The sequence below is a fragment of the Larus michahellis genome, chromosome 4 (genome assembly GCF_964199755.1).
Source record: "Larus michahellis chromosome 4, bLarMic1.1, whole genome shotgun sequence".
Lineage (NCBI taxonomy): Eukaryota > Metazoa > Chordata > Aves > Charadriiformes > Laridae > Larus > Larus michahellis.
Window position 1 is genome coordinate 34,240,629 of NC_133899.1, and position 27,302 is coordinate 34,267,930.

Genomic DNA, 27,302 nt, shown 5'->3' on the forward strand with positions numbered 1-27,302 from the left:
GTGGGACAGCGATGAATACAGAGAGGAAAAGTTCACATTTGCTTGGTGTCATCAGGCAGATAGTTATGTGGCTGTGGGACTAGAGGAAGTTCTTGTAGTTCTTTAAATGTTAACCTTAATCCACTTTTGCCGCATATTAATTTACTTCAGTCTTTGTCTTTTCCCAGTACTGTCTTATTACTGTAACAGTAATAGCAAATGATCTAAACGTGCTGTGTCCGATCAATGCTCCAGCAAACTGACTGGGTTTTGTGGGAGAGGTGGGCCAATCCCAGTGATAATGTTGTGTCATCTTTAGCAGGCTCACATAAAAATGTCCTGAAGGGATGGAAGTGCACAGTGATGCTGAGCAGAGCACTCCTGTATCTGCCCAGTGCCGGCAGAAACGGAACGACTGGCTTTGGGGCAGTAAATCCAACCACAACAAGATTCCATGGAGAAATAAGCAAAATATACAGAAGATAAATGTCGGCTAAACACCGCTACTTTGGAGAACTGTGATATATAATTAACAAAGTAATTAGTAGCTGAAAAGCAAAGCTGCCCCTGAGATAATAATGTCCTGGCACCTCTTTTCTTCCCAGCCACGTTTGCTGGGTGGTGTCAGGCCACGGTGCTGAGCTCATAAAGTAGATGTAATACTGCAATCCATTTCTCCTTAATATCTTAACCCAATTGAGAGCTCTTTACTGAAAGATACCACGTGGCAGGGAGCTAAACATTATAGTGCTGCTGCACTAAAAGGCTTTTTCTGCAATATTTTGACTGATGGATTAGGATCCTCAGCTCAGGGACAGCCTCCGGAGCTTTCACTGTAATGTCTCGGTTTTGTTCCTTTCTTGCTTGGAGTGAACCCGTTTTCCATGTCTTAAAGGAGCATAGTTCTTCCCTTTCCTTGCAGAATAATTGACAGTTGAGCAGAAGGGCCAAATTCAGTGCCTGAAACCTAAATTCTGCCTAAGCCACTATCTGCAGAGCAGACTGAGCATCTCTGCTTGTGGTGGGACACGCGCTGAAGCGGGCGGTCACTGCCAGCCTGGCTCCTGCTTTCCCTCTTGCAGACAGAGCTGATGCCCACAGTGAGTGCCTGCCCATCCAGCTGGGCCCCCCCGTGTGGGCACTGGCACCAGCAGAGCCCGGGAGAGGAGCCGTGAGCCATGGACGGCTGCTGCCCGTCTCCACTGGTGCTTCCCAGCCCTTCCCTCTGGAGGGATCACTGCAGGCTGGTGATGCTCTGATGGGCAGTTTGGAGCTTTTCCAGCTGCTGGTGGTGAGCAACGGAGTGGCGCTTTGCTTCCAGGAAAAGACCATTTCACTAAATTGCTGGAACGATGGCACCCGAAGGCCAGTCTCAGATGGCAAATGCCATCCTGTGGGCCACCCTGGCTGCGGACGCTGTTCCCTTGGACAGAGAGTACTGGAAGCACTCCTTTTCACCCCAAACCAGAAACGAACAGTGTTGTGAAACAGCAGAGACCTCTGAAACAAAAAAAATAAAAATCTGTCACCACCCACACAGTGCTGTGAGCTGTGCCAGATCTCCCCCCCGAAATGCAGCGTTCACCCCTGAGAAACTAAATCTGGAGAGAGTTTGGCTTTCCATTTAGCTGGATACTTTTGAGAAAGCCTTATTCACTGGAGGATGTATCTGCGCTTGGTCCCTCCAGGGTAAAAGTGAGCTGCGACTCCCGGTGGGGAATGTAACTGTGTAGTGGGGCAGGAGTAGGGCTGATGGTGGAAACCACAGGGAAACAGCAAACAGAGGGAGTTAACGGGGTAATAAGTGAGCTCCTTGGCACTTTCCTACAAAAGCAACATATTTCACAACAAAAGCCCCGAGAGGCATTTCTTCTCTTTTATTGGAATGTAAAATGTGGTCCTAATCAACACCGAGTGTTTGAAAGAAGATGGCTGGACAGCAGCGGAGAGCATAGCCCTTCTTCTCTCTTGGATCCGGTGTCTCCAGGAGCCACTCTTGCAGCCCAGACTGAGCATCCCCTGCCCAGGCGGGGACAGGACCCTGCTCCCCGCCCACCCTGGAGCTCCTTCTCCAGCATGGCTATTGAGGAAGGACGGGGACTTAACAGTAGTCTCTCCCTAACAGGGGTCAGCATTGAACTGGTTTGCTTAAGAGCCAGCAGCAGGAGAGCAGCAGCTCCCGGAGGAAGCAGGCTGTGCTCCTGCCGCTGGATCACAGGATGCCAGGCTGCAGGATCCGAGTGTCCCAGGAGAGGCTGTGACAAAAGGCAGGCCACTGTGCCCAGCTTTCCTCCACGACTGCCAGGCAGCAACTTGCTTTTATTAGAAAATGGAAGCCGAGCGCTTTATCTAATCCCAGGGCCAGGCGGCTGGAGCCTGGGGAAAGGCAGCTGCTTTGTGGGGAGATGGCTAGTAAAAGAATAAGATTGAAAACCCAGCGTACATTTAATGCACTTGGGAAAAATTCTGTGCCGCAGACGCCTTGCACTCGGATCAGAGATGCATACAGGGCAGAGGGAAATTTCTGATGCACAAAAGCTCCCGCTGAGGCTTTAGGGCCTCAAATCCTGCACTCCTCTGAAAATCCAGTCTTAGACGCCTCGGACTGAGGATGCAAAAGTTGAAATCTCCTTTTTATCCCCCTCCTCCCCTCAACTTAGTCAATGCTTTTGACATTAAATGTAAATCTCTCAGCGCTGGTGCCCTTCCCCACCACGGGGACGGGGGATGTGGCTCACACACCCATGGCGGGGTAATCCAGGGCCCCGATTGCACCATGTCCCCAGGACAGCAAAGGGGATCTCCAAAGTGTTCCTGAGCTCTGCAAACCTGATGAGAGGTGCAGATGATAGTTTACTTCTCCTTCTCCATAGCAAATACAGAGAGTCACCAAGACAAGGATTGGCAGGAGTTGTCACGAGCTGTATAGAAGAATGATGCAGGGCAGAAAATTTCTCCCAGATTTTCCTGCCTCAAGCTCTCAATTTACACCTAATATTTCAAAGCCATCTTTAGAAAAACACCTCGTCTTGACTGTGGAGGTAGCATGTCTACCTTAGAAAAATTGTCATGTGATGATTGTGAATTAAAGGCGCACTCTATATTTCCTATCCATCACAACAGCTCCCTTGGCCTGTCACCAGCACCTGCTGCTCACCCGGGCTGGAATTTATACTGCTGGAGACCGGAGCAAAGGAAATGAAAGAGGCTCGCTACTGGTGCTCTAAGCTATGCAGCAGCCAAATTAGTGTTCAAGGCAATGCCATGTCCACATTTATCACATAAATTGATAGATCGTAAACATGCTTCTGTACAGAGTCTTGGATTAATTCCTGCGGAGGGCAACCTAAAGAAAATATTGGATTAAATAAAATCAGATTTGTACGGCCGTAGGCTGCTGGATGTCTCTTTTAGTCTCCCCTGCAGATGCTGTATGTAATGCTTTGGATCCCTCCTGGAGTTAAACCGGTGGTGTTCCATGCCCATCAATGGGGTGATGCTGGTTTACACCAGATGAGGATCTGATCTGTAGCACTATGCCTGTCCATTTCACGTTAGGTTTCATACTGCGGTCAGATTGTACCAAGTTTGTTAAAATTCGTTTGAACATACAAGAAAATGGACTAGGGGCATAGTAGCCCTTGTCCTGGGGGTGAGGAGGACTCAGAGCCTCCCTCCACATGGCAAGTCTGATCCAGACATGTCTGGCCACATAGAGAGGCTGTGATGGCACGAACAGGTCTTCGGTCCCACTGGAGTTTTGCAAGGCAGCCCACGAGCGAAGAAAATCTGCTGAAACCCCAGAAAGGCCACAGGATCCATCATGGAGTGCAGAGCGGTCCATGCGCTGCATGTCCCAGCTGTGGGGTTTGGTTACCCTCCAAGGTTTTCCTCCCCAGGCAGGCAGTGGTTTGTGGCATTGGGTCACAACGTCACTGACCTTGTGTCATGCCAGCTTGTTCACAGGGGAGGAAATAAGACTTGGGCACTACCACATCCCTGCCCAAGCTCTGCCCCTCGGTTGCTCAGGGACACTAATTATGAAGGAGGTTCTTGCTCTGCTGCTGTATAATTATGCAATGCACAGTCCAAGCCTTAATATAGCTCTAAGTGAACTCCTTTTGGTTTTCTCCTCTTCTCTGAAAATAGACTCAATCTTGGACCAAACAACAGAGCAGCCTCCTAGCAATAAAATCTGTATTGAACACTGGGTGGACGCAGTGCCCGGGCTGGAGCTGCTGCCCAGGAGCTCTAGCAGGAGGTCAGTGTCTTGGCACATCTGTTGCCTTGGGTTTCTGAACTCGGGGTAGCAAGTTCAGAAAACTACTCCTCTTCCCATGGCAGTCAAAAAGTTGTGTTTGCAGAGGAGCGAGGTGGGGTAGCAGATTTTGGACCATGCCGTAGAGGCAGCATAGGAGGAGGGAGGATGCTGACTGATGGTTTTGGTTCTGGTTTAGAAGCAGCTGATGATCACTGGGGCATCAATTTCAGCGAAGAGCGTGCTGCCCTCCCCACCGTCAGGGCTCTCCAGGGTGTGGTAGCCTTGCCGAAAAATTGCCGCTCTCCTGGCGCGCCCCAGACCCCGGAGCGCGAGGACCGCCAGGATGTGCTCCTTCCTGCAGAAACCAAACGAGACCTCACTCAGTCCTGGTGGGCAAAATCAGCCCAGAGGTAAGCAACCAACCACCATGCTGGAGATGGAGCCAGGCGATGGCAAAGCGACAGGGAACGACCCCTCACTGTGCTGGAGGAGCCGCCAGGATGTGGGATTTGCAGCCTCCGCAGCCACGGAGCTGGCGAGCATCAGCTCCTACCACCCTGCGCTGATGGGACACCCTCCTGCTGCTGGTGCTTCGGGGAATTTCCTCCTCTGTCTCCACACACACTTGACGTCTTTCGAAAGTTTTCCTGAGAGGCTGCAGACCTTTTATTTAATGATTATTTTGAGTTGAGTAATGGAAATGCTAATATTTAGGAAGCTGACAGGCACTAATTAGATAAGAGCTAGGAAAGCCAACTTGGAAACATACCCTGTTCCAGTAATCTCGGTATATACAAATTCGGCAACGTCTCTGAGAGCTCAGGGGAAGAATTAACAGAGACCTGAACAGGAAGCAATGCAGGTCCAGCAGGTTCCGCCTTGTTTTCCAAACTTAATTGTTAAAATAATATTACTCAATAACAGAAAGCCAGGAAATAGATCAACCAAGACGATGGTCCTTAAAACCTGGCTTTGGTCTAAGGCTAATGACTAAAAAGTACCACAAATCACAGCCTTGTAAATGGCTTTTCTGCCTGGAAAATCATTTTCAAATAGCTAAGCCTGACTAGCCATCACTTACCTCCCCCATCCTTCCCAGAACAGGCACTGCCTCCTTCGTCAGCTTAATCTGGCCACTGGGATTAAGGCTTTTTTTTTTTTTTTTTTTTTTTTTTTGTAGGATAGGTGTGTTCACCAAGGAAATTACTCAGGAACAATTATTCTTTTTCAAGTCCACGTCTTGAGTTTCCCCACACAGATAAGCCTGAAGCATATCTGACCACCTTGAGTTAAATAGACTTAGGAAAAATGTTGAGCTTCAGTTTGGAGAGAGGAAAATATACTTAATGTAATTTTTTTCTAAATATTTGAGGGTCCATTTCAGTCTTCCGAGCAATTTGTTAAATTCATGGTTTATTTTGATTGTATAAGTGTTCTCCAGCAGGAACTGTGTAACCCAGTTCAAAAACCTTTGGTCTTTTTCTGAAATGACTCTTATGAAATGGATTTTTGTTTTTAGCTGCACCACTGATATTCCTTCTCAACGGTTGGTAGAAGAGCTGTAGAAGAGGAGGTAACTTCTGATACGCAGAAGCTTAGCCACGCACAGAGCTAGTCACTTTGTTTGTTTACTTTTCCAGTAGCCTGAAATTTTGCAGATGCTGCTTTGGAACAGCAAATGGAAAGTACAAAAGAAAGAATTTGTAATTTATTCCAAAATTTAGTGGTTACATGGAAGCCCTTTCAGAAATTGCAGCTGAACTGTGTCAATGTCTGCCACGCTTTGAGGTCTGAGCCTGGGAACAGGAGAAAAAGTATTTGCTCCAAAGTTGGAGGCTGCAAATTGGCAAGCTGGGCTAATACCGGTGGTGAGCTTAAAGGCAACCTGGAGCTTTACAGTGAAACAAGGTTCACTTGGAGCAATAAAATGGTATCCAGTGATAGGACGTATGGGAATGGTTCAAAGCTGCAACAGGGGAGCTTTAGGCTTGACATTAGGAAGCATTTCTTTACCAAGAGGGTGGTCCAAAACTGGAACAGACTTCCTAGAGAGGTGGTCAAGGCCCCAAGCCTGGCAGTGTTTAAGAGGCATTTGTACAATGCCCTAACAACATGCTTTAAATTTTGGTCAGCCCTGAAGTGGTCAGGCAGTTGGACTAGATGATCGTTGCAGGCCTTTTCCAACTGAAATTCTATTCTATTCCTATTCTATTCTATTCTATTCTATTCTATTCTATTCTATTCTATTCTATTCCTATTCTATTCTATTCCATGGCATTCCACGGCATTACACGGCATTCCACGGCATTCGACTCTGCCTCTACTCTACTCTATTCTAAAATGAAAAGGCTTTTGAGGTAACTTGTGTGCACTATAAGACCCAGCAGACAGGTGAAAAAAGAGAAAGGATACAGCCATAAAGAAGGAAAACTAAGGTGGGACACCCCCTGTTGCTGGCACCTTGATCTCTGACGTGTGGCTACCAGCAGAGAAGAGAAGATGAAGGGCTTGGCCAAGGCTTGGGGCGAGCTGGTGCTCTTCAGGATGGAGCTCAGCAGTTCTGGCACCTGCCATTTCACGTACCTGATATCTGGGTAATCCTGACACAGCTCCTTGACGTACTCCTTGATCTTGTCCTTTTTCTTCTCCCCAATGATATTGGCGATGTGGTGTATGGCGGGAAGGAGCCAGTCGGAGTCAGAGCCCTGCGAACGAGGAGGCACACGAGGACGGTCAGGGGGAAGCGCAGCACCTGCAAAATGCTTTTTACCTGACAGGGCAGAGCACGGCAGCGGGTCGCTTTTACTGGTGTAAGACAGCCCTGCTGCAGGCAGGACAGGCTGCCCTCGGGCGGGCAGGGTGCTGCCGGGGGGTGGCAATGGCAAGGCACTCCCAGGAGCTCCGCCGGGTCCGACTCTGCACTCCTTGATGCTCAGGGGCACCCCGGAGAGCCAGACCCTGAGCAGGGCGTTGCGGCTGTGGCCCAGCACAGCAGCGGGTGCCAGAGCCTTCCCCCCTACACTGCCTAATAGTTTCATGTGCCTCACTGCTGAGAGGGATCTGCCTCGGCCAAGTGACAACCCCGCTGGTGTTCAGCGTCCCACACACTTGACTTTCTGCAAAATCCAATAAATTCAACTTTGGTTTCCCTGGAAATCCCAGACCGATGTTGCCTACCCACAAAACACACAAGGAGCTGCAATTTTCTCCCCATCACCCTCCTGTATGCAGACTGTGTGCCCAGATGGACCCTCTTGCTGGACTCATCTCCATGAACTGTACCCAGTGCAGGGATCCTTCAGAGACAAAGTGCATCCCATGGCCCAGGGGAACAGGCCCAGGACCAAGTTGCCACAGGATGAGCTTGATCCTATGGCATGTAGCCCAACCTACGCAAAGCGCCCGGGGGTCTGGGAGTTTGATAAAACACCCGGCGCTGCAATCGGAGAGTGGCCAGCTGAGCACGCACAAGTTGCTACCGCAGAGTAGCCACCAGGCTGGAAGTCCGTGCCATTAACCTGCAGTGACCACCTTGCTTGCTCTCTTTTAATGCACGTTTTTGCATTTCTTGAGGCTTGCCCTCCTTGAAAGCCTGCCACCTCAGTCCTCGGGAAGCCAAGTAGGGACATCGCACCTCTGGGAATGGGACAACCGGGGGATGCTAGGAGGGAACTCACATACCTGATCGATGAGCATATTATTAAGGATTCCGGCTTCCTGGTTCATCTTTTCACTCACTTGCTGCCGTGTCTCATTGTTCATTTTCCGTCTGGGTTTGATGACCTGAGTGATGTATTCCCTCACCACGTACTTATGAATGTCACGTAGAAGCTCCTGGTTAAAAAAAGCAAACCTCGTGGTTTTGCTGTTGTTCTCAGGCAAGGTCATGGCAGTGAGAGGAGGCAAGGGAAGCCCTCGGGTCCTTAGCAGCAGCCGAGGGCATAGAGGGGATGCACGAAGGCAGTGCCTGGACCAGCTTTGCCAAAGGGAGCCAGTGGCCCCCAGCCCCTTGCTCTGGCGCAGAGCGACAGCAGTGCCCAAGGGAATGCCATGGGAATACTCCTCACCCTGAAATAGCCCATGGTTTTGTGTTGGCAGTTTGGCTCCTCAGTAGCAAAGGGGGGTGTTTAGGATTGTTTTAAAAGTAGGTTTTGATGGTGCTTTCAGATTTTAAGTATAGTGCTGTTGTCACCTACCCATTTACTTCACAACTGCATAGATGTGAAAGGAGCATACCATCTTTCACTCATGGAATGATAATGTTCAGTGGTAATGCTCACCAAAGCTTTTTGTTCCTCTTTAAAGGCATCATTTCCCGTATTTAAACTACAGAAAGGAAAGGTCTTGCTAATTCTCACATGAAAGTATTGTAATATCTGAGCTGCCCCCCATCAGCAGTCCCCATGGTTGTAAACAGCCCCTGCCGCTGGAGATGAGTCTATAGGTCAGACCGCAGCCTGCAAATGACAGTGGAACCCCCCCCAGCATCCCTGTGCCCGGGCGCGGGACCATCTGCCTACCTGCCCCGTGGGGTCCTTCATGTGCTGCAGGTGCTTGGAGAACTGCGAGATTGCTGATGCCAGCGAGTCCGGCCTTTCCGTCGCCAAAATCCAGTCCTTGGTCAGGATTTTCTTAAGGAGTGGCTGCAAAAAGACCAACTCACTGGTGGCACCGGTAATATTCAGATTAGCTGGTGCCCTTGCTGAAGGTGCCCACCCGTATGCCTGCTTGGGGGGCTTGAACCGAAAAGCACAGAGCACTGACAGCACACCCGCTCTGCGTGAAGACACACCGGGAGTTAGGCAGCAGCAGCATGGAGCAGGCTGGGATTCTGTCTCCACCCTAGGGAATTCAGACCCACGTTTCCCCTTTCTGGGTAGGTGCCGCAGTGCAGACAGGAGAAGAATCACTGCCCAAGCAGGAGTTGCTTTGGCGTTAAAGGCTTACTTGGGACACCTCATTTCCCTGCTCTGTGCCTCGTTCTAATCCACCGGCTATATTTCTTTAGGTAAATAAATTTGTATCCCTACTGTATGGATGAAGAAACAGATGTGAATGTTAATCAGAGGAAACTCAGGCATGGCTAGAACAGGCTGTGGCGTGCAAGCACCTATGCTAGTGTTACATGGGTTTGCACCAGCTATGGACGTGACAAGTCACTTGCTAGGGAATCTGTTGGAAATTAGCCCAGTAATCCATCGCCCCTCCAGCCTTCCCCACAAAGGAAATCAAGCTCCCCTTGCTCACAGCACTTGTACTCCCTACAGACCCACGCGTCTGCACAAGGTCTCACTGGGATTTTCCTTCTGCTCACTGCTCTGATGTGGTGGTTGTGGGATAGCAGCTGGGAGCATCCCCGACTTGATGCCTCATGGTCAGTGATGACGTGGGACTGGTGGCACCATTTCCCATCTGCCCTGGGTACAAGGTGCTCTGACCAAGTGTCCCCAGTGGGCTATTTCCCTTGCCGGGTCCCTAGAGCTAATGTCCCTCTGCATAGAAACGCATCAATATTCGCTAAAGGCTTCTGGTGGCACCTGGAAGAGACTCCCCTAAGGGCCAAATTCAAAATATCCCTTCTCTGGCCCATCCCCTTTGTACTTTTCTCCTCTTAGCTTTCAGGATCTCTGTCTTTAGATTCCTGGCAATCTCCTTCCCAATTATTTCCCCCACTTTTGCCCTCCTGCTGTGCTCCCAGCCGGCTGGGGGTGTGTTTAGAAATGCTTTGTCTCAGCCGGCCGCTGTCGGTTCTCACGGCAGTTCTCCTCTCTTGCTCAATGCCTTGGCTTGACTCCTTCCTCGCCTGCCCGTCAGGCTCTGACACGAGCTCTGCAGTCACTGGAAAGTCCCCCTTGGCCAGGCGGGCTTGGCTTAGATTGGAGCAGTTGTGTGACTGTCTTGGCTTCTGAAGGTTATGTTTGGTGATTTAGAAAGTGAATTAGGGTGAGTGAAAAGAGGCGGGACCAAAGGCTTAATTTTCCCGGTCTCTCGTGGTATTCCCACCTGGGAAGCACAAACTGCATTGCAGCACATCATTGCCTTTTAGGCCTCTTAACGCAAGTTAGGCTGATACCAGAGCTTTAGCAGATGATAGCAGAGCTTTAGCATCCTCACGATGAAAGACTCAGTCTTTCTTCACCATAGAAACAGCCTGGAAAAATCACCTGTACCAGAATGAATTCTGTCCTGTCTGAAGAGGTTGATAACCGACTGTGATGGCAGAGCTATGAATAAGCGAGAGTAAATCAAAGGCTTGAAAAATCCAAATGTTTTGATAGAAGGAAAAATGTCGCATTGGTGCTGACCTCCCTGGTGCTTCACCATGGGTGAGGTTCCCCCCCACTGCTCTACCTGAGATGCTGGAAGTCACTAAATACCCTTTTCTTTTGGTCGCCGTTGTAGTAAAGCAAACAGCCTGACAAATGTCTCATTGCTCATAATGAAAAACTCCCAGGATGCCAAAACTGTCACTTTGGGTTAAGGAGGATTTCTACAAACGTTAGGCACGATGCATTTTGGAGGGACCATAATGTCATGTGCTGCAAAACAAGATGTGGTTGGTGAGACAAGGGAAGGGCAATGGCCCTCAGCTGCTGCAGTGGTCCTGCACGTACCCCTTATATTTGGGAAATAGTGTGGCCAAGATCCTCTTACCTGTGCTTTTGTTCTTAATTTATCTAGAAAAATATTTGTGAAGTTCCTTGTCAGAGCTGACAAAATCTTCTGCAGTTCCTCAGTGTTGACTTTAAACACTGTTTCTAACCCTGACCTGGAGAGGGAGAGAGAGACACCACCAGTGGGTTGAAGTTAAAATGTAAACTATTACACTGCCCTAAGCGTTTTATCCAGATTGCCATCTTGGGCATTATTTTTAAATAAATTTGTGTATCTGGTACACTTCCTTTTGGAAACACTTAATGAGTGAAAGTAATGACTCTTTTTGCACAATCCATACACTGAAAATTAATCACATCTGAGTAACTGTGCTTAAAAAAACACCTATTTCCTCACCAGGTTCAACCACGCGGAGCAGTTGCGCAGGCTGGTTACTTTTTCACTTGAGCAACACTTCTGCTAAATGATCTCCAGGTACCTGAGAGAGCACCGAGGGGCACCGAGAGAAGTAAATAACAGAGCCAGAGAAGGGAAAGCTGCTGACCCTGCGTCCCTTGGAGCCCTGCTGACTCACTCCGTGCAGCGTTTATCGGCAGCAGCTGGAACGGTGAGCTATGGAGGTGGAAACCTGTGGGGTTTCCTAGGGACAGTGCGTACTTCTGCAAGGTTTCACACTAACGAGGAAGAGAATACAACTTCTGAGAGGTTAATGAAATCCCCAGCAGTATGTGTGGGCTTTGGGGGTATTGCGACCTTCTGGCTTTCTTCTCACTTTCCATCCCTGCCCTGCTGCAACACGCTCCGAGGGGAACTGATGCAGCACCACCAAAATTCCAGTGGTCCTCAAGCATTCCTGTATGTGCCACATCCACTGCTGTGACCACAGGCCACGGCGGGTTCCTACTGCTGCTTGGTAACTCGTTTGTATATCTGAGGATGCTCAGGCGGGACTGCAAAACACATAAGACCAACCCTCTCTCCCAGACTGGGGCTCAGGTCCATAACTCCTGCTGAACACCTGAAGTCTGCGTCCAGCATGCACAATATCATGCTGTCAGAGCACCTACCTCTGCCCAGCAACTCGTCACCCCAGGCTGACAAATAATTTGACCCAGCGGAGCCAATCCACCACCCAAACGCCTGCCAGCTCCCTGCCCAGGGCTGGCTTCTTCCTTCACCATCTCGCCAGTCCCCAGCAGGGAACAGAGAGCAATTTTTTGCAGGAGGAGGGAGAGAAAGCCAGCTCCTCGGCGAGGTTAGCATTGCTGGAGAGACCGTGCCATCTAGAGACTTCCCGACGGTAGTGCTCGCTGCGGCTAGAGCCGCTGCCTCCTGTGAGACACTGCAGCACGCAATCCTCTGCATCCCCTGAATAATATTTGGCACATACCATCCCCACCGCAGGCAGCAGTGCAGCAGCATGGGCTGGAGATAACAACTCAAGCTTCTTGGTGGCCGGACCCAGGCATTAGCTGCGTGTTGGGTTGGCCTCCGAAGCACCACATCTGCATGGCAAGACGACCCCAGATGCTGAAGAGCTCCGGGGCCTTGGTGGGCCGTGTCCCTGCATGGCTGCACACCATTCCCCCGGGGCAGGTGCCTTAAGAACAGCCCCGATTCCCCATGGCACCATCAGCGGTGGGCTGTGGTGGCTGTGTGGGCAGATGCGGGGTGGGAAGTGCAGGGTCACCACGTGCCACAGCACCAGGCTGATGGCCCAGACCCTGGGACACACAGTAACTGGCACCGTCCTACTTATGGGGAAACCACCCCTCTCCTGAAAGTACTTTTTAATAGTCAGAGCTGGTGGGCACACCTGTTTATCAGAGGCCTTTTCAACTCATGGATTTAAATAACTAATTTTTAACACATGCAAAGCCCCAGAAGTTCCTCCTGCCAGCAGCCGTGGCAGGGGTTTATTTGCAGGAGTGCTTTCACAGAGTTTCCTCCAGCCCAATGCCAAAAACAGCCGTCAGACCGTGATCTGGGTTTATTCTACCAAGCTCCAGAACAAAAAATGAAAAAAAAGAAATCCTCCTCTGAGGTTGAAAAAGATGGGCTGAAAATGAGTTTAAAGCTTTCACACAAGCACCAGGTCCGTCCCCGTACCGCATCCATCCCCACCTCTGTCTCCTCACCCTTTTGCCCTAGTGAAGTGACTTTTATCTGCATCTCTTGGGGAACATCTCCCCCATGAGGTGAGGAAGGGCCAGAGGCTGAGTGAGCACCCCGCGGGGCACCCCCAGGATACCTTGGCCTTTCATTCCTGGATGCTGCCACCCTCCCGAACCCCAGCGACGCGGCAGCTCGGCTTGGGGGACTTACACCAGGTCGTGGAAGCTGTTGATGTAGGCAGCAAAATAGGGTGCAAAGACGGGGCTGTCCTGGGCGGTGCTCCACACCACGAACTCCTCCCCGAACCTGCAGGAGAAGACACGTAGGTAATGCTAATGGTTGGAGGGACCACAGATGGCTCATCTTCTGTGTACACGGCAACGTCAGGAGACACCGGTGGCTGGCCCAACCTGTCCCCTCTGTATGCGGACATGGTTTTTCCAGCTGTCATAACATGCGTGTGCGTTGGAGGGGAATAGACGGCAGATAATTATGGGTTTAGGGTGCGCTCGCCTGAGCGGGTACGCATCACTTTTGGAGGGATGCCAAGGATCTCAGCACGCCAAATCTCTGAATCTTCCTCACGCTGAGGGATTAATTGCGGCCGCAGTACTCAGGCTCATCAGTCTGATCCTTCATTTCTCTGGCTTTTGGGGCAATGTAACATGGTGCCCTCTTAATCACTGTATCAGCACAAGGAAAGGATTGACCTCAGGGATGATTTTACAACAGAAGGTGACTAGGAACAGGGCATCTCACCTACATTTGTCCCCCACAACCTCAGCGTGGTGTGTTGGGTAGCTGGTTTCTGTGTAGCACTGCTTTTATGGTTTTGACAGCTGTTTTACAGCTGGGTCCACACTGCTGGCAGGAGGCTGCGTGCTCAGGCAGGCTTTACCTGGTGGTCCCATTCTTTGTCAGGGTAAAAGAACCTGCTAGGGCCAGCCTCAGCCACTTGCATCTCAGGTTTCGTTAAGAAAAAGCTTGTTTCAGTGACCCTTTTGTCTGGGAGCCCTTGCTGCCCCAGCTTGCATTTTACACCAATTTTGTTTAAAAAGAAAAAGAAAAAAAAATTAAAAAAGAGAACAAAGAAAAAAAAGGACAAAGGGAAAAAAGGGGGGGGGGAGAGAAAAAAAAGTTTTTAAAAAAAAAAAAAAGGAAGACCGGAATATCAGTACTGCATTTCTCCTCAAAAACCCAGGTGGCCTTCCAAGCCAAATAGCTGGTTTGAATTACCCTGCTCGCTCAGGGTATGGGAGACAGGTGTAGATGGTTGGGCTATTGGAGATGAGGGTTTAGGAGGGAAAGCACTGCCTTTGGTTCACTTTGGACACCTGCCATGCCCCGGGTTCACGATCTGAGAAAGCAGCGCTCGCGCTCCCCACCCTCGCTTCTGCAAAACGCCTATTAGCAAACACCCGACTCAGCGCCTGCCGGAGGTGGGAAACTTCAAAGGTTAATGTGAAATTATTTTTAGTCTCGCTCAGAGTTGATTCATGCCGAATGGCCTTTCTCCTCCACAAATCGCTGCTCCGGCAAGCGGCTGTGAACCCCCCCGAAACACAGCCCCACCGGAAGGGCCAGGCAGCGTGTCGCTGTGCTGGGACCAAAAATCTACCCTGGAGCATCCCCAAAGCACACTGCAGGGGGGAAGATCTAAGGCCGTAACTCGGGGACTACCAAGCAGAAAAACGTTATTTCAGCAAAGGTGCAGGGTCCTGTGTCCTTTGGACACCCACTAGGTTTTAAAAAAGACTCAGAAGGTGGTCTAGCTATATATTTTTTGTAACAGAGAGGGTCCCACCCATCAGCCATTTTTATGCCCATAGCCATGAGGTGCGGGAGAAATCCCTCTCAGCAGGACTCATGCTGGGACACCTAGATGGTATTTTGGGCAAGCAGGCTCTGGGTTTGGGGGTCCATAACTGCTGCTTGCTTGTGGCTGTAGCTGCAGCATCCAACGCCACAAAGGTCCTGGATAGATGGGACCACAGTGGTCCCATCCCTTTTTGGCCAGCAGCTCCTTCTTGGAGCTCTAACCTCAGATTTTGGGACTCACAAGAATCCCATCTGGGTCTGTTTATGACTCCAAGTTGTTTTGCTGTTTGCTCATTATTGGGCTTATTGAGATCTCTAATTCTCACAGGAGCAGGCCCGTGCCTGCTCGGTGCCAGCGTCTGGCCCAATGCACAGACCTTTTCCCTGCTTTTTTACCAATGTGGGACTCATTTGGAAGGAATGTGCTGCCCAGAGCGGCGATGACCTTGGTATGAATTCGTGCAGCTCTGCCAGGCACAGCTCAAGCGTTTGCGCTCCCAGGCTTCTGCTGATGGTTCCAGATATCTTCATGTGTTCCCCGATGATCTAGAGAAGGGCATGAAAAAACGCCAGTGAACATGACAAGCATGGGAGAAACATCCTTTGCAAGGATCTCGTGCAGCTTTGGTTAATAAAAATGACTCGCTTAGCAAAGGGGGAAACAGCCGACTTGTTGCCAGGAGGTTTTTATTATTCTCTGGCAGTTTTTAAAATAATAATCTGGAACGGGCCAAGAGGTGCAAACTGATCTGTGGCACAACCATCCATCCCTAATGGCCCCATGTCCTTCTGCTGTCTGAGCATGAGCTAGATGTGGTGTCAACCGGAGCCACGAGCCACCCTGGTGCCATCCTCCTCTTTTGGAGGGATCTGCGGGAGGGATCAATCCCCAACCCAATGCCCAAGGGGACCTGAGCTGTTCCCGTGTCCCCACGCTGAGGGTGGCTTTAAGCACCGTCCCTGGGGCACACACAAGCCCACTCCTCAGGAGCGACACCAGGGCCGCACAGAGGGTCGGGCATCACCCTGGAGTCTTGCTTGCACTGGGGCTCCTCCCTGATTCCCATTCCCGCAAACCTGGCTGCCTCTCCGGAGTGAGGCAGGCTGCCGTCCCCCTCCCACACTTCCCGAGGCATCCTACCCATCTGCTAATCCAATTCAGACCTGCCTTCGTGGTGATCATACAACGTGTAATATTCCTCTATGGAAAATGAGTCACGGCAGCCGGCAAAACTCTTTGATTTTCTTTCTTTCTTTCTTTCTTTCTCTCTCCCTCTCTTTTTTTTTTTTTTTTTTGGTATTATTTAATTGAAATGACTCAACCCTTTGAGTGAGGAGAATGAATCCAAACCCCTCCTGGCTTTACTACCCTGTAGTCCCTAAAGCTAGTAGGAGCTTTTGTTTTTTGTACTCTTTAAATTGGAGTGGCTGTCACTGCCTACGGCCTTTCTGCGGCTGCCGCAGCCCCGGGACAAAGTTGCTCTTTCAGCCAAGGGGTTTTTCTAACAAACCTTTTCTTTCCGCCTTTTTTTCCTTTCTCTTTCTTCTTTCTAATCAAAGAGATTTAAGGACTTTAAAATCAGTTGCCTATTATGTTGCTGACACAATTGACAGCAGGTTTAATTTGCAGCTAGAAGGCAAGCGGGAGAGCTAAAAGTTGTAATAAACTGCATTTTCTGCTCTAATGTATTCTGACAGTGCGTGACTAACATAAACTATCGCAGGAGGCGGTACCTCCACCCCAGAAGGTAATGATCCAGTTTCCCTGGAGCCACAGAGCCCCCCCACACTTGGTCCCAGCTAATTAAATACCGTTTGAATATCAAAGGAGAGCGAGGAGCGGTAGAGGTTTTCCTTCACTTCTGGATGAACTTCCTTCTCCCACTTCTCCGTGACCTCCAGTCGCAGGATGTTTCCAAAATAGCTTTTGATTTTCCCCTAAATGTTAAATGTAGGAAGGAAATATGCAGCTCAGGATAACGAAGCGAGCATGAGTAAAGCGGCGTTTTGCTCCGTCGGCATGTGTGTGAGATTCACGTGTGGGGCACAGAAAGGTGAGCAGTCAAAGGTCCTGCTCCAGACCCTGTCGGCCTACCCAGGAACTTGGGAAAAACCAGGAGCTGTGCTGTGTTGGGGCAAGGTACTCTCAAATCAAGGCAGAATCATTTTCCTGACACGGAAATATCGTGTCAGCTGTTTGACTGCTTGATTGCAAAGTCCTCCAGCATGTGCAATGCACAAGGTCAGGATTAAAGATCAAACTGGTCCTTTCTGGCGGTACAGCCACTTGTGGAAGTGGCAGCACCGTTCAGTCCTGGCTGATAAATCAATCTTGCTGCCGGTGAAACAAAACAATCCTTCACCAGCACGAAGGAGCAACACCGATTTTATTCAGCTGGGTATCTTGATCTCACCTTCAGCTGTGCCCTGGTTCAGACATGGTTTGCGAGGAAATGTCTGAGCCCACCAAAAAGCCAGGAAACCATGTAGTCTTACACAGGGTCCCAGCCAAGGACAGCAGAAAGACAACTGCAGAAGGGGCTTCCTATGGCCTGAGGAGGAGCTGAACCATGGGGAGGTCCTCTGTCGGGGACAAGCCCAAAGTTTTCTGGCTATAGCAAGCCTCAGATGTGCTGGAGGAGATCACACACAGTGAAAACAGCAGCTAAAAAGTCTTTACACCCAACTTTGCAATGCTTTCAGTCTGATGAGGCCCAGCTATGATCTTTCAGTATGCCTCTGACATACTGTCTGGGTCTGTTACAGTCCTTTTGGCTCTGTGGTTACCCAGATTAAAGCTCATGGCCTGCTTCAGTCCCAGAATTGGTGTTCAGGATTTTTTGCTTTTGCTTAAAGACCGTTCTGCGTGGCGCTGGCAGGACTCAGCACCTGGTGGGGCTGGGAACCATGAGGCAGCCATCCAAGACCTCTGCCTGGGAGGCTGGGACTCCCCTACCCTCCCTGGGGGGCACATGGGGGCAAGGTCAAAGCTCTCACCTTTGCAGAAGTGATGTAGTCGTTCTTCAGTTTGTCCCAATCATCTGGTGTTAACAGCAGGGACAGGTTTTCTGTCTTAACTTCTGGTTTGAGATCAGGGTGACCCAGAAAGAGTTCACTGGAAAGATTCAAACGAACAAATTATGTTGCCTTGGAGTGTAAGTAAACTGATGGAATATTCATGTGGCATGAGCTACATGATTATTAAGCCGCGAGAAATATACTTAAAGCTTAAATTGCGATGCTTGTTTTCAAGCTTTAACAAGAAAATCTTTCCTCGCTATTCAAAATCCTAATTATTCAAAATCAAAATGATCTAAGGTTCCAGCCCACCTTAGAAATCATGAGACTTCTGAGTTGTTTGGACATGAAAAGTGCTATGAGAATTTACTTTTTAAATAAACAACCTGAAGCTGATTCATTTGACTACAAGCCTGCGAGATGCCTTTCAGGGTAATTCCTGTAGCAGCGTGCTGCCCTGGAGTTAGCTGGTCTCTCTGGTGTCACATCACAGCTCACGTCAAGCCTGTTCTTCGTTCCTGTGTGTTATCCCTAGTGAGGGGAGGTGGCAGAGTAGGTCCTGCTCCGTGCAGGGCAGCCCCTGGAAGCCATTCCCACACCTGGGACACTGGCCATCACCGTACCGCGCTTCCTCCGCAGATGGAAGCGGTGGGTGGACGTGCAGCTATGGAGTCTGACTACAAAGTGCGCTAAGATGACAGACGACTTTGCCACTCGCTTTCCTCTGGATTGCAGTGTGATCAGGCCAGCTGATTAGCAGGAAGGCAGGGAAAGGGAGGGAGCGCTTGTGTTTCTCCCTCCAGGGCAAGAAACCCGTTATTAGCCTGTACAATTGAATGTGCCACCCCTGCAATCTGCCACCGACTGTGGAGGCATTGCGTCTTTCAGGGTGATGAAGGTGGAGAGGAGAAAGAAGAACATATTCAGGCACTTGAATAAGTTGCAAGCAGTCACCTGGTTAGCAAGGGAGACAGCTGCAATGTCCTACACACAGCCAGTTGAACCATCAAAAAACCGTTCCCATTGCCAAACCAGCACCAAGCACAGGGCTAGGTTTGGATCCAAGTGAGGATTGTACCGTACGAGGTCAGGATGGTGCAGAGCGACTGCTTGGCAGAAAAAAAGCTCAGCCTGCTGATAGTGTCCTGGGGTCAATGTCCCCACAGTCATGGTTGAGATTTCCTGGAGAGGTCGATTTGCATGCGGAGCACTGCACAGCCCAGCTGCCGCAGGGGTCTGCTGCTCATTTAAAAGGACACCACAGATTTAAATACAAACTCTCCACTGTGACTGAAAGGACTGGCTCAAATGTATACTTGAGGAGCTTATTCCCCTCTCTTTCTTTTTTTTTTCCCATTTGTTTGAATTGTAGCATCGATAATGAGTTTGGGTCGGGCAATTTCTTCTTTTTTTGGCATAGGTCCCAAGAAGGAATGAAGTTCTTTCAGGATGGGAAAATCAAATGGAAACAGCCCAACCCAGCAAGGTGATTGCAAGCAGATCCCAAAACAGCTGCAAGCTCTCAATAAGCTCTTTCACAGCAAGTTAGAGAAATATGATGGGGGCACTTTTCTTTGGTGCAGAACCTGGCTGCTGAAGCTCATTTCTTCCCCCCTCTCCTGCAATACTGGGGTGCAGTATAGTTCCTAAGGGCTGGGGACATGCAGAAATTTCCTTCCAGATGGGATCGACAGGGACACGTGAGGGAGAGGGGCAATGGGCAGGGGCGTCACTCCCATAGCGGTCCTGCCATAATGCTGGTCAGCCAGTGCCGTGATGCCGAGGGAGTTACACATGTCATTACAGTCATCACACCGTAAATGGGGTTTTAGGAGCAACTAGGCAAGTTCACAGAATAAATCTGTTCAGGGCTGTTCAAAACAAAGACCATCTGTGGTCCAAACATCCCTGCGCCAAAAGCTGCCCAGGCTAGGAGTTGTGTGGGCAAGTGTCACTGCAGCTTGCCCTGCTCCACCACTGCCCCCTCCCTGTCCGTTTTTGCCCACCGTTTGACTCAGTCCTGATACTCCTGCCTTCACCCCCTTTTTGGTTTGTTTGAGGGGTGTCAATTCGTTTGCGTTTGTCCCGTCCTTGGGCATCTGGTTCAGACCATTCCTGGAGACCAGCTGCTGGGGGAGACACGATTTTGCTTTGACACGGTTGTTCTTATGTGCTTATTAGCAGACCCATCTCCTGTGGCTGTTGCCTCTCTCCTCCTCTCCACCCCACTCTGTATTTCTGCTGGGTTTAGTCTAGGAGCTCTTTGGTGTTGGAATGATGGGCTGCGGTGATGGGCCCAGTGAACAACTGAGGACACACAATGCCTGGACCTTCTACTGGTGCCTATCTTAGATGTCTCCTTTGGCTGTAAGAGGAGGCAATGTCCAGCTATACTGTTTTTACTGTTGTGAAGAATTCCTGCCTTTACTTCCCCACACGCAGGGAGCCCTAAGGATGGCGTTTGGTGTGTCTATGCAGCTCCTAGAACATTTTAGTCACACCTGAATTACAGGGAGCTTTAACAGGTCCTAAAAACCATGGGCCTCCCATTCAAGTAGTGGATACGTCTGAGCCAGAGCTTTTGCTTTCATGTGGCTAATTCCACACAGTGATGTCTTGGCACCTCCTCGCCATGACTCTGACCCTTGAACGTGGGGGGTAACGTGGCCTGTTTCCAAACGCATCACAGTTTTAATTAAACAGGAAGAAGGCAGAGTCCCCCCCCCACCCCCCCCACAATAGTTCCCTCCCTGCGCCTGGAAAAGTCATTGAGCAGCTGCTGCTGGACCTTGCAAAATATTTGCAGAAAGTGAGCAGGTTTATCAGTGCTGCAAGGAGGAGCTTCCTGGCATGTGAGAACAGTGAGTGGGAGATGAAGGGGAAAACGAGGTAATTTAGATCTGTGAAAAGCAGCAAGTGTTTTATCTACAAACCTTTGTCCCCACCTATTAATAGATTAGCTATCTGGTTCTACTGTAGAAGTGACTGTGTCTCTCTTGCTTGCTCAGGAAACTGAAAAAAGCTTGGTGCTTTCAAAGCACCCTGCGGCCCCGCCGCTCTCCGGAGGAGGATGAAGCAGCGTGGCAAGAGTAGCATCTTACCTGCGGTAGGTGTTGGCCACCCAGTCGAGCAAGGTGTAGAGCTCATTGAATTCCAGTGGTCTATGGGTGAGATCTTGCAAGTGCGAGGCAATGGCATTATGAAAAGCCTCCACATATATGTCACACACCTTGTACTCCTCTGGATAGCACTTTTTTACTGATAACTTGATTTTCAGTAAGTCTTCGCTCAGGTGTTTCTGGAGGAAACCTAAGTGGAGATCAAGCCAAGAACTCTCTTCTTCCTTCGATGCCATGGGTACTCTCTGGACTCTCTTTCTAGCGCTCTCTTTGATAGCTTCCCTCCACTCCTCCCTCCACTTTCTGGGTGTGCCGAGCAAGTCCAACCCAGGACAAGCAGCGTTGCCTGTGTTAGGATGAGCTGCTTCTTCACGGGCAATTAAAGTCACCAGGGAGGTCAGCATGGTATCCTCCACAGTGGGATGCTCCAGTGTTCCCACCACGATGGACTGGATAGCATTTGTGATGGAGTTATAAAGCAAATCCACATCCTTGGATTTCCTCACAAACTCCTGGGGGTTATCTTTGTATTTCTCAGCATCCCGTTCAGCAATAGTCTCATCTTCCAAGTACTTGATGCTTGCAAACGCTTCCAGAAGTTGCCTTTTCTGAATAAGTTCATTGATTTCCATTACTGCGGAAAGAAGGGGGGAAGGGGTTGGGACAAAGCAGGCGTTAGGTGATTGACAGGTTGGTAACAGGACAAGATGCCCCACAGGGAGGCTTGCAGGGCCAGGTCCCAGCAGTGTCCCTGAGACTGACCCGACACCCCCCCCCCCCCCCTCCCCGATCACTCCAGCTCCTGTTTGACACAGGAGAAGAAAGCAGTGGGAATGCAATCACTGCAAATTGAGCCACATCTCCAAACTGCTGGTTTCAGAGGTAGGAAATATCCAAAAAACTGATTATAGCCCTGCAGGAGAACCTCAAGCAATGTCTGAGGAGGCTGCACAGAGGGGCACTGGGATCTCCGGCTGCATAAAACTACTGCTGGTTCTTCCCCTCTGTTAGCATGGAGCTGGAGTGGGACTGGCAGCAGGAGGAGTTTGTGATATACCCTCCCAGCAGGATTTCCTTTGGCAGGGATGCCCTTGTTTCCCAGTGTACTCAGCACAGCTCTGCTGCTGCACTGCGCACAGCATGTCTGGCTGAAAGGGCATTCCAGCACGTTGCCCAAGAAGGCCAGGAAGGGTCTTTCTGAGGGGTAGCGGTTTTAACCTGAAGGAGGGGAGATTTAGATTAAATATTAGGAAGAAATTCTTTACTGTGAGGGTGGTGAGGCACTGGAACAGGTTGCCCAGAGAAGTTGTGGCTGCCCCATCCCTGGAATTGTTCAAGGCCAGGCTGGATGGGGCTTTGAGCAGCCTGGTCTAGTGGGAGGTGTGCCTGCCCAGGGCTGGGGGGTGGAATTAGATGATCTTTAAGGTCCCTTCCAACCCAAACCTTCTCCAATTCTGATTCTCTGATTCTGGTGTCCAGGGGTCCAGCTGGAGGGGTGGGACGGAGCACAATGGGACAGACCTCCTTGGGCCCTCTGAGCTCCCAGGTCAGACATCTCATTATGGGGTCATGTCTGCCCCCAGCCTAACCACCACTATGTCCTCCAGAGATACCAAGGCCCAGGGGGAGCGGGATACTGGGCAAAACCTGGGCTCCCCTCCTGTCCTGATTTTGTGCATTACCAAGTTCTCCTAAGACACTTTCCCAACTAACGTCATGACTAAACTGGCTCCTGCATTTCTGAAGGCTGAGCAAAATGCTTACTCAAAACTGCAGAGGTTGTCGCTGGTGATTTGTATTACGAGGACTCCTTGAGATGCAGGGACAGAGGCAGCAAGCTAGACACTGGCTCATACATGGCTGGCCATCCTTTCCAGCCTGTGCCTATCACAGCAAATGGCCTCTGAAAGATGCTTCTTATCTGTTCCAGACATTTACGAGACATTCTGTGAGTGCTTGTGTCCTCAGCCTCCTCTCAACCAAAAAGAGGGACTGGTGGAGGACCAGAAGCCACAGCTTCTCGCTCCGCAGTTACTGCAATCTGCAATAACCCTTTTGCTGGGGACTGAGGGGAGTCTCTGGGATGGTGGTCCCGGGGTCCCAGCAGGAGGAAATGGAGAAATACCAAAGTATGACAGGTATGTGGAGTTCACACACCTGGGGTGGTTCAGAGTTGGCTGATAGGCTGTTCACCATCTGTATATAAACCTACCGTCAGTTGCCAAGCATCTCACCTGTGACATTTGTTTTCCAAGCAGTGAGCACTGCTGTCCCTGGATGGTGTGGGGACACGTGTGCATTGGAGGGGGATCCAAACCTGTCGGTGCTTTCTCCTGGTGTTCAGGTCTCACTGTGTTTTCCCCCACCTCCTGTGCTTTTGGCACCCACTACCAGTACTGGCTGGTGTTGGCTGAGGCTGGGGGAACGTCACTAAATACCGTTACCTCCAAAGTGGCTGAGGTCTACTGAGTTTCCCATTTCTTTTTCAGACCTTGCTGGTGCAAGGACTACTGCCTATTTGCCAGTAATATAAGAAGTATTTGCCACGTGTTGAGGAGATCCAAGAGTACTGTTAGCTTTTGAGAGGCCCCGAGAAGCTCTCACCATCTCCAGCATCATAACGGATGCTCTGAACAGGAGATCCCACTGTGATACTGGGCATAACACAACATTAAAGAGGAGAAGGAAAAGTGTATTATTTAGGCATGCGTCCTTCTGGGACATACACGTATAAAATGATACAGAAAAATTGGAAAGCAGTCAAAGATATGAAGGACTGGTTCATAGCCTGTGATTTATGCCCCTGGGCTTGTCTGCACACAGATTTTATCCCATATGCACCAAATAATCTGTGCAGCATAAGAGTATCTATATGAAGACAGACACATACCAAATAACCCAAGTATTAATGCAGCATACAATGCATGAAGCTTTGAGTTCCTATATGGAGCTACAGTTTCTTTTGCACTCAGAGGGAAGGGAGATTGTGCCAATTAACTTAGTCTCTTCTAGAAAATTAATGTAAACCCTGTGTTTGCACAAGTGCTTGCAGTGAGAGACTAAAGGAGTACATTCTGTTCTGTTTATCAAAGTGAGAAAACACCATTTAATCACCATCTAGGATAATTATTCAGGGAGGTGATATTGGGTGCTAAATGGATCTTTAATTTAGCAATACAAGACCAGCCAGCTGGTAGTTGAAGGAAGACAATTGAAAGGCAATTAACCATTGTGCAGCTTAATGGTGCACATGGTGGAGTCTCCATCGCTTGCCATATTTATCTCAGGATGGGATGTATTTCTGACAGAGCTGCTCTAGTCTAGGCCAATCACAAGTTATTGGGCACAGGATGGGCCTTATTAATGCAATTCCTCAGCTTGTTTATTGCAGGAGATGAAAAGGGCTTATGGTAACATTTCCTGTCGCTCCTCATCTATGACCCTGTGAGACCAGACCAGCAAAGTTTGAGATGGGCTCAGATCCAGCTTACCAGCCTCACAATGTATCAGTGCAAAGCAGTAAGTAACTTCATGGCACAGTAGAGCACGTTGTAGCAGTGAGACAACGTCAGCCCTTCTACCTGATTCCCATGACATGCTATGCAGTAGGCCAAGAACTTCTTCCTAGAAATTTAGGCTGAGGAAAGGTTAAGCCATGTTGACCCACTTCAGTCTATCTCCTGGTGGGTGCATTGTAGTACCTCTGCCTTGAGAGGGTGGAGGAGAATGGTGCGCAAACTAAGATCAAAGTCATTGCAGTTTGCCCACACTTGGGGAAAGATGAGAGTTATGCTGAAGGTAATTATTTTAATTTGACTAAGAGCCGTCTATATAACGCTGACAAAATGCGTGAGAGTAACCAGCCTGGGGAAAACAAACCAAACAAATACTTGCAGCAGCGCTGTTGCGAGAAGAATAGATGGAAAGTCAGCTTAAGAGAGTAAAAGCGTCTGCAGAGGTCCCTTTGCACGGCAGTCTCTAAGATTAGGAAACAAAGTGGAGATGCCGAAGCAGATCACATCCAAGCCATCTTTTTTCCCCCTTCAAGGCCTTGCAGCAACCTACAGAATACAGCCTGAGAGCTAAAAAGCAGAAATTGTCCAAAAGTGCAATGCAGGCAATAGTGTAGGAATAGCACTTCCGAATACTGTCAGACCAGCAGTTCCCAAACTGTGATCAGCAGATTGGTGACTGATATGTATGATGTGCAATATGTCTGCTGATATGTGAGCCAACACGTTGATGTGTTGATTGTAGGCAGGTTGTGGATATGGTTAAACTAACGTAGTGGAGGCCACAGAACAGCCTGTTCGGTGATGGGCGACCTGCCCGGGCTGGGCCAGGTAACACCCCAACGAGTTTGCGCAAGGGGTGACAGTTGTCTCTGCCCCGTAATGGGATGCCTGGTTCTTTAGCATCTCCGTTGGGCCCGAGACATGCAAAGTGTAAATTAGTTGAAGGTTACGTATATACTGCCAAGCAAATTACACTTGTGGTTTTGCTTCTTACCTGACAGAGGCTTTCCTTCAATGGGCTCTGCTTCTAGCTTCTCACCGATCTCCTCCACACCATTACAGACTGGGGGTTTGTTCTCCTCGTAGCTCTTGGAGAATCGCAAAGAAATTCGTTTTCCTTTCCATGTACCAGTACCTTCCTTTCCTTTCTCTTTGTTTGGACTTCGTTTTGATTTCCGGATGCTTAACATTGTTTTAATACCTCTTTCAAAGAACCCACTGTCCGTGCTATGCAAAGTTGGGCTGCCCAATTCAGAAGCAACCTCCATCTTTTCCTTCCCTGCACTGTTTGTCGGAGAGGCTGGTTCTTCGGTCACGCTCCTTGGGGCTAACTCTGTATTTCTATTCATCTTGCCTTTCAACAAGGGGTTTTCCGAGCAGGTTGATGGTAACCACTGAAATGCGTAAAAACAACAGAATTAAATGAGACATTCATAACAAGGTATTACGGTGTCTCCAACGTCAGTCCTGAACTGAAAATCTGGCCCATCCCTTTCCTGTGCCTAATACAAGGACAGAGCAAGCTGTTCTGGTCTGTAGCAACTGAAACAATCACACTACCCACAGACAAAGGGTGCTGTCCTGCTTTTAGCTTTGGAAAGCTCTACTTAACTCCATAAATCAGTGAAGTGGCACCTATTTCTCCAGCACCAAGGAATCACTGTGTGTAAACGTACCATTTTGTTGGGTAACAAGGTATGTTTTTATTTTCCATTCTTCTCGGTGGATTTCCAGCCACGTAGGCATGATAATGCTTCCTGAGCCTCACTGAGGTGCTGCCACTTTCTGATGTGGATACAGCAACTTTGGGTCATGCTGCTGTTTCTGCTCTGCTTGAGCCCTGACCTGCCGCTGACGGAAGGCGTCCCAGGGGTGAGCAGTCCCCAGCAGGTGGCTGAGCTCTGCTCTAGCCCCTTCGATCAAGCCCACAGCAGTCTCCACACTCCGAATTGTCATGGTTACTCTGCGGGAGGCTGTACAATGTGGTAAAGATTCTCATCGCTCATCCCACCTCAGCGCCCTGCGTCCTGGCATGCTGAGAATGAGTATCTCGAGGGCCAAGCAAAGCCCTTGCGTGAGCAGCAGGGGTTGCTGCAGGAGACTTCAGATTTCAACAGAAGTGCTCCTGTCAGTGCTCCCAGGCTGTAGTCATATCCGCTGTGCTTGCTCAGCTCCTGCCCTCCTGCAGACAGATCGTCTGCCCTCCCTGAGGGCTGGCCTGGGTGCTTGGGAAGGGGGGAAGAGGGGTTTTGCCTTCCCTGCCTTGCAAAGGGCTCTCACCAGGTCACCAGCTAACACGGTCCGCTCATGGGGACGTTGTACATTGCAGAGCTCCAAGGATGGGAAATGCCACGTTCCCCCCCAGCAGGCTCAAGGCAGCTCAGCCATCAGTTTAAATCATTAGAAACAGCTATTGCTTGAGGTCACCCAGGAACTGCCCGTCTCAGGTCTGTCCAGCACACAGGAGCCAGAGACTGAAATATGACTGTAGTGAACAGACATGTTGGAACTCTGAAAATAGATCTCATCCTCCCTCGATCCAAGTTTGGCCAGAGTTTCACTCCCTCATGCATGGTTATTTCACAGGCTATAAACTGCAGGGACTGCATCTTCCCAGGGGTTTGCTGAGCTGCTGGCACCGTGGGGCTCAGCCCCTGCGTCGCACCCTCTCAGGGGGATATTTAATCATTGATTGCCTTGCTCGGGACCTCACCCCACCGCAACCCATAGAGTGTGTGGGAGGGAGAGGAGGGTACCTCGTTTCTCAGGGATTTCAGTAGGAAGGGAGCTGAGCCTCTAGCTCAAACCCTGCACGGGGGCTCTGTGGCTGCAGCAGAGCAGCAGCATCGATCAAAGGGGTGA

At 49.8% G+C, this 27,302-nt stretch overlaps 1 protein-coding gene across 1 annotated transcript; it reads right to left on the reverse strand.

The window, feature by feature from the left end:
* Positions 1-1,833: 1,833 nt before the first annotated feature.
* On the reverse strand, positions 1,834-25,796 carry EXOC3L4 (exocyst complex component 3 like 4). The gene is made up of 11 exons (XM_074582399.1): positions 25,435-25,796; positions 20,908-21,559; positions 17,786-17,903; positions 16,601-16,726; positions 15,234-15,334; positions 13,181-13,276; positions 10,895-11,009; positions 8,761-8,883; positions 7,922-8,074; positions 6,824-6,945; positions 1,834-4,595 (listed from the first exon to the last, which is right to left on the reverse strand). Exons 1-11 carry the CDS (start codon positions 25,787-25,789, stop codon positions 4,433-4,435), a joined length of 2,124 nt encoding a protein of 707 aa, XP_074438500.1. The 5' UTR covers positions 25,790-25,796; the 3' UTR covers positions 1,834-4,432.
* Between the last annotated feature and the right edge of the window lie 1,506 nt (positions 25,797-27,302).

What these genes read in the sequence shown, in the direction of transcription:
- EXOC3L4 (XM_074582399.1), bottom strand. Translation starts at nt 25,789, where the DNA reads ATGAATAGAAATACAGAGTTAGCCCCAAGGAGCGTGACCGAAGAACCA. An exon ending in TGAAGGAAAGCCTCTGTCAG is followed by an intron (nt 21,560 to 25,434) that starts GTAAGAAGCAAA and finishes TTCTTTCCGCAG; the next exon opens with TAATGGAAATCAATGAACTT. An exon ending in CTGCACGAATTCATACCAAG is followed by an intron (nt 13,277 to 15,233) that starts GTCATCGCCGCT and finishes CTTCTCCTGCAG; the next exon opens with GTTCGGGGAGGAGTTCGTGG.